Source organism: Herpailurus yagouaroundi, unplaced genomic scaffold, assembly GCF_014898765.1.
Source record: "Herpailurus yagouaroundi ecotype Mexico unplaced genomic scaffold, PumYag 29, whole genome shotgun sequence".
Taxonomy (NCBI): Eukaryota; Metazoa; Chordata; class Mammalia; order Carnivora; family Felidae; genus Herpailurus; species Herpailurus yagouaroundi.
The window spans coordinates 25,823,789-25,833,762 of NW_024412377.1; the positions used below are offsets into that span (position 1 = coordinate 25,823,789).

The 9,974-nt window shown below is 35.9% G+C and overlaps 1 protein-coding gene across 2 annotated transcripts in view; it reads left to right on the forward strand.

Moving 5' to 3' along the window:
* The window catches only part of SUB1 (SUB1 regulator of transcription), a 15,355-nt gene extending 5,633 nt beyond the window's left edge, over positions 1–9,722 (forward strand). For both annotated transcript variants that reach the window (XM_040494867.1, XM_040494871.1), the window contains exons 4-5: positions 4,664–4,772; positions 6,701–9,722. In XM_040494867.1, the coding sequence (XP_040350801.1) occupies positions 4,664–4,772; positions 6,701–6,780 (189 nt within the window). In that variant the 3' untranslated portion in view covers positions 6,781–9,722. The remainder of the gene's footprint in view (positions 1–4,663; positions 4,773–6,700) is intronic.
* Positions 9,723–9,974: the final 252 nt, after the last annotated feature.

Consider the following 9,974-nt stretch of genomic DNA (forward strand, 5'->3'; position numbering starts at 1 on the left):
CCCCAAAAATAAACATTGAAAACAAAAAGATTTTAAAGTTGTAGGCGTTCAGAAACAGATTGAGAACTGCACATTTAGGAAGCAGTTTGAATGCAGGGCTTGATCTCATGAACCTGTGAGGTCATGACCCAAGCTGAAACCAAGAGTCGAACACTTAACCAACTGAGCCACCCAGGCATCCTTGAGTTGTTAATTTTAGCCATTCTGACCGGTGTGAGGTGGTATCTCATTGTGGTTTTGATTTGTATTTCCCTGATGATGAGTGATGTGGAGCATCTTTGCATGTGTCTGTTAGCCATCTGGATCTTCTTTGGAGAAATGTCTATTCATGTCTTCTGCCCATTGCTTCACTGGATTATTTATTGTTAGGGTGTTGACTTTGATAAGTTCTTTACAGGTAAAATAGGTATATATTTTGAATCTACTGATGGCCTTGAAAGACAGTGCCAGGATTAAGGTTAGAATAGGAAAATAGAAGTTGGATATTTTTACTCACTTTTTGCCTAGTTATGTGTGTGGATGAAAATAGACACATGATGGTTATACTTACTACTGTATTGAATATGGAATATGCTAAAAGATTTCAGGTGCACTGATCACACAGAAAATGGTAACTGAAATGATATGTTAATTATCTTGACTAGTAATCATTTCACTATGAATAGATCACATCTTCATGTGGTACACCTTAAATGTACACATTTTTTGTTAAAAAAAATATTAAAAATTTAGACAAAATGCAGATGGACTAGTTATAGGTTTTAGTCTTCTGACTTGCCTATAGCTTAGGGGAGCAGACTACTTTGATAGAGAACATAAGTCAGTATATGTCAGGAAGAATTATGAAAGGGCCCTCATTTCTTTAAGTTTGAATGCTGTTTTTTGTTTGTTTTTTTGAATGCCTCCTGTACATCAGGCCTTGCTAAGTTCTGGGTAAGCAGTAATGGTCCCAGTAGACATGGTCTCTAGTTTTGTGGAATTTATAGGGATAAATATTATACTAATAAACATACATATATATGTATATGTATATATATAAGTTATGTTAAGGGCTGAGAAATAAAAGGGTAGGTTATTACGAGAGAGAAGGTGCTCTGGGAGTCTCTCTCTAAAGAAGTGACATTTGAAGCTTAAGACATAAAGGAGGAGCCAGTCATGAAATATACGAGAGAGGGAATCCTTTCTAAAGTAGAGAGGCTTGTGCAAATATTTTGTGGCTGGAGCCTAGGAAACCTGGTTGAGAATGTAGATAGATCTGGTTGGTAACGAGGGTGAAGGACCAGGTCTTGCACTCTGAGTTTTATTCTAAGTGCTGTGGGAAGTTTCCTTAAGGGTCAGAATGAAATGTGGAATCTGCAAGAGAAGCATCCCATCCTTTCATAGACCTTCTTGTAGAGAATGGACTTTCTTCTTGTGGAGAATGAAGTGCTGCATTGGAATATTTTAACTTAATGGTTGCAATAGAGGTAAAAACTTTCAAGGATTTGGGCAACTATCTATCTTGGGCTTTCTCTGATTAGTTCTTGTTTACCGTTTGCCTGCCTTTGTGTAATGAAAACATCTGTAGCATTTTAATGGATTTTATCTTGTCTATTGAAGAAACAGGATCCACATTTAGAGATTTTATTATGTTAGAGCAGTTTGGGGAAAACCACGTCTATTTTTAGGGGGTGGTTATCTCATCAAAAAAAGTGGGTTCAGTTTTTAAAACCTCATTTGGAAAGCTTCCTGAGCCTCATAAAGCTGTAAGATTCCTCACTCTTCTGAAAGCGCCTCTTGGTTTCTCTAGGAGGAACTATATATTTTATTTTCAAAGTGACTTTTCACAGACCTTAGTAGTGACAGGCATTCTACAAGATAATCTTTAATTTTGTTGCTGTTATAGGTTTTTCTTTGAAATGGTAATTTGGCCATAGAAAAATATTTTGGGGGCGCCTGGGTGGCTCAGTCGGTTAAGCGGCCGACTTCGGCTCAGGTCATGATCTTGCGGTCCGTGAGTTCGGGCCCCGCATCGGGCTCTGTGCTGACAGCTCAGAGCCTGGAGCCTGTTTCAGATTCAGTGTCTCCCTCTCTCTGACCCTCCCCCGTTCATGGTCTGTTTCTCTCTGTCTCAAAAATAAATAAACGTTAAAAAATTAAAAAAGAAAGAAAAATATTTTGGTGATAATACTGAATTTTAATTGGCTTAAGAACACAGTAGAGTACATTGGTTATATAAATATAAAAGGAGAACTTCATTGTTACTTATAATAATGGTTTGACAATTTTATTAATATTTTATTTGAAATTTTTTTTTTCCTAGAATTTTTATAGTTTTAACCTTCACGTTTAGGTCTGTGATCCATGTAGAATTAGTTTAGTTTTTCTGTGTATGGTGTGAGATAGAGGTTGAACTAATTTCTCCCCCCCATGGAGATATTCTTAGAGTTATTAAATCAGTATTGTAAGTCCCAGTGAACAGTTCCACTATGAGAATTATTCTGGCCTTATCTAATTTATCCATTAAGACAGTTTACTAAGAACCCAGTATGATAGGCACTAGGGGGTTTCAAGAAGACTGATTAAAAAGTGACCATAAGATCACTGGTGACTAATGTAGTGTAGGCAGTGGGAATTTAATTAGTAGAAACAGTATTCCTCTCCTTTCAAAATTTAGCAATAAATGGAAGAGGGAAACACGGAGAAAGTTTACAAAATGCAGGTTAGGGAAAATGTTTTCTAGAAGAGGGGAATGAGCATGTTAAGAAATGGTAGGTATGAAGCCAGTGAAATGGGAAAGAACGTGTATGAAAGAAACGGGATAGAAAAAGTAAAGAAAGTTAACTGATAATGATGTGAGTACAGAGAAGAAAGATTTGAAGGCACTTAACCCGTGCCCAGTGAACTTCATTTCTCCATAAAGCATGGGGCATACCCTGGAATTAGGGGTATACCAGCAGGACAAGAAACTTACCTTGAAAATGGAAAACTAAAGGAAAATGCACAAGACCTAGCTGAGACCAGAAAAAGCAGTCTAAAAGGACATAGGCAAGATGGAAGCCATTAATATGTACTGGGTCAGCACAGCTGTGATTCTACTACAGTAATAATTTGTATCCCCGTGAAAAGGATTATTTAATAATCAAGGGGCCCTGGTTCAAAGGGAAAGGAGCATAACCGAACCCCAGATCTTTACATGTTGATGTAAGCACAAAAATCATAGCTGGTTTTTAGTCAGTAAGCCTGAAGAGTAGTTTCAGAATGAGTAAGAGATGGGCAGGTGTTAAAAGTTTTGATCAGAAAGTGTGACTTCTTAAGTGCTAGATAGTATATTACAGCAGTGTAAGACATCCTGGAAAGAGCTTACAGACACTTTGTTGAGTAAATTGTTTTCCTTTGTAGTTTGTTAAGCACAGTGTAAGGTTTTTGAAAAATAGTTTTCTGTGGGTAGTTTTAACTTCTTACTTTGAGACTATGGGTGAAGTGTATTAAAGATGTTATTTGAAATGAATGTCTAAAAGGAAAAGCTTTCTCATGTTACTGTTGACTGGATCTCTGGATTCTTAGAATGGTGTATTGCTGGTGGAGTCTATGGATTCCTACTGGTTGTAGTTTGTACTGCAAAACTTTGCTTTCTAATGATTTTTATTGTGGTAAAAAATAAAAAACACTTTACATAGAATTTGCCATTTTAACCATTTTTAAGCATACAGTAGTGTTAAGTATGTTTATATTATTGTGAAACAGATCTCCAGAACTTTTCATTTTGCAAAACTTAAATAACAACTCCCCTTTACCCCCTCCCCAGGCCCTGATAACCACCATTCTACTTTTTGTCTCTCTGAATCTGACTAGTCTAGGCATTTCTTAAAAGTGGAATCATATAGTATGTATCTTTCTATGAGTGGTTTCTTTCACTTAGCCTATGTCAGCAAGGTTCATCCGTGTTGTAGCATGTGATTTCCTGTTTGTTTGTTTGTTTATTTATTTATGAGAGTGTGAGCAGGGAGGGGCAGAGGGAGAGAAAATCTTTTTTTTTTTTTTTTTTTTTAATGTTTGTCTATTTATTTTGAGAGAGAGAGAGAGGGAGAGAGAATCCCAAGCAGGTTCTGTGCTGTCAGCGTGGAGCTTGATGTGGGGCTTGATCCCACGAACCATGAGATCATGACCTGAGTCGAAATCAAGAGTCAGACACTTAACTGACTGAGCCACCCAGGTGCCCCTAGGATTTCCTTTTTTTAAGGCTAGTACTCCATTGTATGTATATAACACATTTTGTTTATGTCAACATTTTAGGTTGCTTCCATCTTTGGGGTGCTGTGAGTAATGCTGCTGCAAACATGGGGGTACAAATAAATATCTTCTCAAGACCTTGCTTTTATTTCTTTTAGGTACATACCCAGAAGTGTGGCTCCTGGATCATTGCTAGATCATGTATTCTGTTTTTAATTTTTTTGAGGCATCTCCATACCATTTTCCATAGTGTTCCTCTGTTTTACTAATGATTCCTTTAATGTGAAAATGATTGGAAGGGTCAGATGTGCTTCATTTAATTCCGTCTTTTTAAGAAAGATTTTTTGAGTGACATTTCCTTTGGTTGTAGTTTCGATATTCAGAATAGTAGTAAATATAAATATGGACATCACTCTTGAATACCTTTCTATGTTTTTTTTTTCTTTGGCAGATTGGGAAAATGAGGTATGTCAGTGTTCGAGACTTTAAAGGGAAAGTCCTAATTGATATTAGAGAATATTGGATGGATCCGGAAGGTGAAATGAAACCAGGAAGAAAAGGTGAGATTTAATTTCCTGAATTTGGTCCTGATATTAGGACTGAACTAAAAATTATCTAAGTAACGTATCTTACTTGAAATTGAAATAACGTTTGGCAGTGCATTGGGAGAATCTTCATTCAGTTGAGTGTTCTGTAGTCTTTTTGGACATGACACTTCCTTCAGTCACCTGTCTGAAATAATTGTTGGAATAAAACCCAGAAGAAAGAATACCCCTAATATCATTTCATTTGGCTGCTAATTTGTTTGGCTGTTTTTTTTTTTTTTAAATGTTTGTTTATTTTTGAGTGGAGGAGGGGCAGAGAGAGAGGGAGACAGAGGATCCAAAATGGGATCCATGCTGACAGCAGAGAGCCTGATGCGGGGCTCGAACTCTCAAACTGCAAGATCATGACCTGTGAAGTTGGATGCTTAACTGACTGAGCCACCCATGTGCCCCTGCTTGGGTGTAACTTTAAAAAAAAAAAAAAAGTTTATCTGAATTCTTAAGTAGTAGGCACTATCTGAGAAGTTGTAAAAATTGGAATGAAAAATTCTGGTTTATAGTGTTTCCTTTTGGTTCATCTTCTAAAGGATATTCTTTAACGGGGTGGGGGGGTGGGTGGGATCCTTTTACTGGGTCTTTGTCCTCTTTCCATTTATGCTGCATCCCATCCCAAGCATATCAGCATCATAGAAGCATACTGGATTTTTTCACCAGATTTATAGCTAGAGAACATTTATAGATTAGCATAAATTCCTATATTTGGGTAGTTAGCTGCTTTAGGTTGATCCTTAGCTAATAATAAAAGGCCTCTTTATCTTCTACTCTGCCTGTTTGTCATTTTGAAGGTACTGCTTGTTTGCTTCATGTGGGTTTTGGGTTTACTAAACCTAACATTTGTTTTCATACCCTTTAACATTTTCTTGTTCAGGTCGTTTCTGGCTCATTCATGTTGTTTCATTGTGGGCAATGCCACATTTCTTGTTTCTGCAAACATTTACTAAAATAATTTGATCAGCTTAAAGTCTTTCCAAGGTGTTGATGCATTATGTTCTTCTGCCTTCCTCACAATTTCATGGCCTCCCAGCAGTTTTCTGAAAAATACACTCATTCTTCCAATTCTAGTTTATTTCTCTATTTACATGGGTCAAGTATTAGAACATTGGAAGTTCCAAGTTCAAAATACTTTCTGTTCGTAGTCTTACATCTTCAATAGAAAAGACATGTTATTAACTAACATTTTAAGTGTTTACTTATGTGTCATGTGATACACTTAGCTTTTTATTCAGATTAACTAATGCATTGGTTCTCAACACCCCTTTGAGGTGTAAATACCATTTTACTGGTGAGACCGAGGCTCAGAGGTAATGACAGTTTTTTAAGGTGACATTAGTGATTGGGAGGCAGTGATAGAACCCTGACAGCATGATTGCAGAATGCATTTTTAATCAGTACATACATTCTGAGAAGTTCTGTATGGGTCACGTCCCAGGAATTTTTCCAAAGTGAAATGAAGGTTTCTGGAATAACTCAGCACAAAGTCATTCACCTTGAGTTCCTGTAAAAATTTGAGCAAATGTTGGAACCAACTGGATATAGAAATGGAGTGTCACATGAAATCTGGACCTGGCCACTTAGCCTGCTAGTTTACAAACTAGCAAATTAGCTTGTGAGATGCATCTTCAAATCATTTGTTCTCACGGGGTATAGTAAGTATTGTGCAGGATACAGTGTTGGAAGTAAAACTGGATATAAGACTGGTCTTGGTTCAGGTAATTGTGATGAATATGTAATTAACAAATTAAGAGATTTGACTCTCAGTATGGTTCCATTGTGCCTTTCAAAGTGACAGCTATTGATAAAGTAGTATTTTAGTTGTAAGTATGAAAATCATCAAGAAAGCATAAATAGAGTTTCAACTTTTAATTTTTAAAACTTTGTTTTAGGTATTTCTTTAAATCCTGAGCAATGGAGCCAGCTGAAGGAACAGATTTCTGACATTGATGATGCAGTAAGAAAACTGTAAAATCAGAGCCATATAAAACCTGTACTGTTCTAGTTGTTTTAATCTGTCTTTTTACATTGGCTTTTGTTTTCTAAACGTTGTTTTCCAAGCTATTGTATATTTGGATTGCAGAACAATTTGTAAGATGAATACGTTTTTTTTTTTAATGTGCATTATTAAAAATGTTCTGAGTGAAGCTAATTGTCAACTTTATTAAGGAGGATTGCTTTGTGCCCGCCACCTAGTGTAAAATAAAATCAAGTAATACAATCTTAACTGTTGTGGCCTTCTTTGATCAAAGGAGTTGGTACTGTTTAAGGCCAAAAGTAACAGTTTATAGACCTGTTAATTTCAACTTGGCTTTTACATTCAAAAGGATTTGTATTGCATTGGATTTATAAACTCTGACTTGTAAAATCCATAGTTGATCTGTTTTCTTCCAGCCCAATGTCTAGACTTGTTGTATTTTTCCACCCCAGTGATACTTCACTTTCCCTTTTTTTACTTCATTTTCCTTTAGTAACTTAACTTGTCATGTTCAGTTTTCATTTCACTTTTTGCTCTTTTTCTTGAATATATTCTAATTTGGAAAGTCAGTGAAACTGTCAAAATGTTAGTTATCTCAATAAGGTACTTGTAATTAAAATATTATATGAGAGCTACAATCACTAATTCTACTGTATTAAATATTAGGAGATATAGTTTGATAAAAAAAAAAAAACATGGCTTGTATGAAAACTGAACAAGTAAGTGTATGTCGTTACCTGTAGCGTTCTGTGTAGTTCCCTTACTGCTTAGTCTGCAGAGAATAGTGACTTAGATGTCTGATTTGCTTTCACTTATTAAACATGTTCACCATGGGATGATGTCTATAAAATCAGATACTGTTATATTAGATTAGGATTTAATAAAAATTGTGAAAGCTTATTGGCCTAACATTTTATTTTGTAACATGGAGTATATATATAGCCAGAGATCTCACTGAGCTTTACTGTCATAGTAATGTGGTCAGTTTTTGGAGGAAAGAGTAGATAGAGCATATTCTTACTGGCCTTTTCTTAGTAGGCTTGGTTCTTTTGCAGTTTTATCTCTCGGATAGTAGTATTCTAGACTTAATGTTAAGTTTTAGCAGGTACTCTGAAGTGATTTTCACTGAACCATAGTGATGAAGCAGATCCAGATTGAGGCACAAATTTCAGGGGCTTTGCAGCAATAAATAGGGCATGGTGTGCCTTAGGTAAAGAATGTAAAGGAGCTATAACTGAAATTGAAGAAGGTGGCAGTGAAGAGGAAGGAATTCTCTTCACACTAAATGATAACACGTGATATTTTGATCACATTGATAGGACACAGTTCTAAATGGAATGGTAAAAGAAACGTTTAAAGACGTGAAAAATTCTTAACAAATTACATATTTTTGGTAGCTAATCTTAAATGGTTTACTGCCATATCAGAGAGTTGCACTATTATACCAACTTTGATTACTGCATCTAAAACATTTTATAGTAGAATTGTCAAGGACTTGATTTCAAAACCGGCTGCCAGGACACATACAGTTACTAAATTTTTTTTCTGGCAGCTATTCTGTTTTAAGTCTGTTTTTACATTTTTTAGATGATTTTTTAGTGTTTTTAGCAGTAGCCCTAATAGGTGCATAATTGGGGAAGTAAATCCTCTCTTCTGGTATTTTAGCATCCAAATAATAGGTACCAAAAGTGTTCAAAATGGTATTTTAGACAAATCATGCTTGATTGATAATTTCCCCTTATTTGGGAATATAAATGTGTTCTATTAACTTAATTGGGTGAATTTGTAAAGTATTCCTAGATATGTATATAAGAAAGGGTAGTTAGAACACAGAGCTTTGATTTCGGTGTAGTTGAAGGAGTAATGGGTAGATTTCCTAGGTATGTATGAATTCAGGGTGCCGTGTGCATTTTGAACCAATCTGCTGATACAGAGGTGGTGCTGAAATCTACTACCTAGGCATTTTGTAGCTGTATAGCATTAGGTCATCAAAACCTTCATGTAAGGAGAGTTTCCCTGGCAGAATTTGATAGGTTGACTGCTAAATTCATTTAAATCTACTACTGGATATGCAATACACAGACATTATTTGTCTTTTTTTGGGTGCAGGAAATGATGAGAACTGGGTTTAAAAGAAGAGAGCAGTTAACTATACTAAAAAGAGAAGATAGGGGACTGATGTTTTCTGTTTAAACTTCTCTTCCTGGTAAGGTTTCTTCCAGGAAGAAAGCTTGGCATTTTGAGGCAGCAGTTTCTTACTTCGTGATGCCAGAATGGATTTAATTGATGCCAGATCCGAGTGTAGTTGTAGCAGGGTGTTTCTAATGGGGTTTTCCCTCTTTGTCTTTTAAAGTATGAGTGGCATTTGACCAATTTCCAATGCCCTTGGTGTTTTAAAGAAAACCACTAAAAAAGAAAAACTCTTAATAATTTGATTATTCTCTTTTGCTTCTTAAATGCTTTTGAAGAATACTACCTCATTAGCCAGTCAAGTTGCTGTGGTGATGTACCTATTTCTACATAGGAGAAAAGACTTAGGAAAAAAGTATGTTCATCCTGGCTTGGCTATTGAGGGGAAAAGAGAAAGAATTGGGTGTTACTTAGGTATTCCTGACACTTAAAAGTCAGAAGAGCACTATAAAAGTTTGAAAATTTAAAAAAGCACTGGCTGATATTTTGGTGTCTCCTGAAATTCTTTGCTATTTACTTTTTATGGAAATTAATCCAGTGAAAAACTTGAAAGTTTTTTTTCCTTTTTTTAAGCGGTATTTTCCAGATAAAGACTAGGGGTAAACATTCACATAGTCACAAATATGTAATTTTGTAATTGTGGAATAACCTGTATGCTTTGTTTGGTACATCTTCCATGGAGAGTCAATGAATACAATACTCCATCTGTGAATATTTTAAATGTTGAAATAAAAATAAGAAATGTGCCCTATGTGTCATCCCAGTTTCACAGACCTAAAGATGAATGGCTTAGTTATTTGTTGAATGGATTTTGTTAACAAATAGAATGCCTTTCTGTGTGAATGCTTCTGGAATGTGAATTCGCCTTAGCGTGTTAAATCTTCTCAGGGCCTCTGGGATGGGACGGGATGGGCCAGGCAGGTTGGGGTGGAGTGGGCCTGTTTTTCCCATCTCTCTGATCCAGATGGGAAAATGCAAATACTGAGGTGTACACAGCC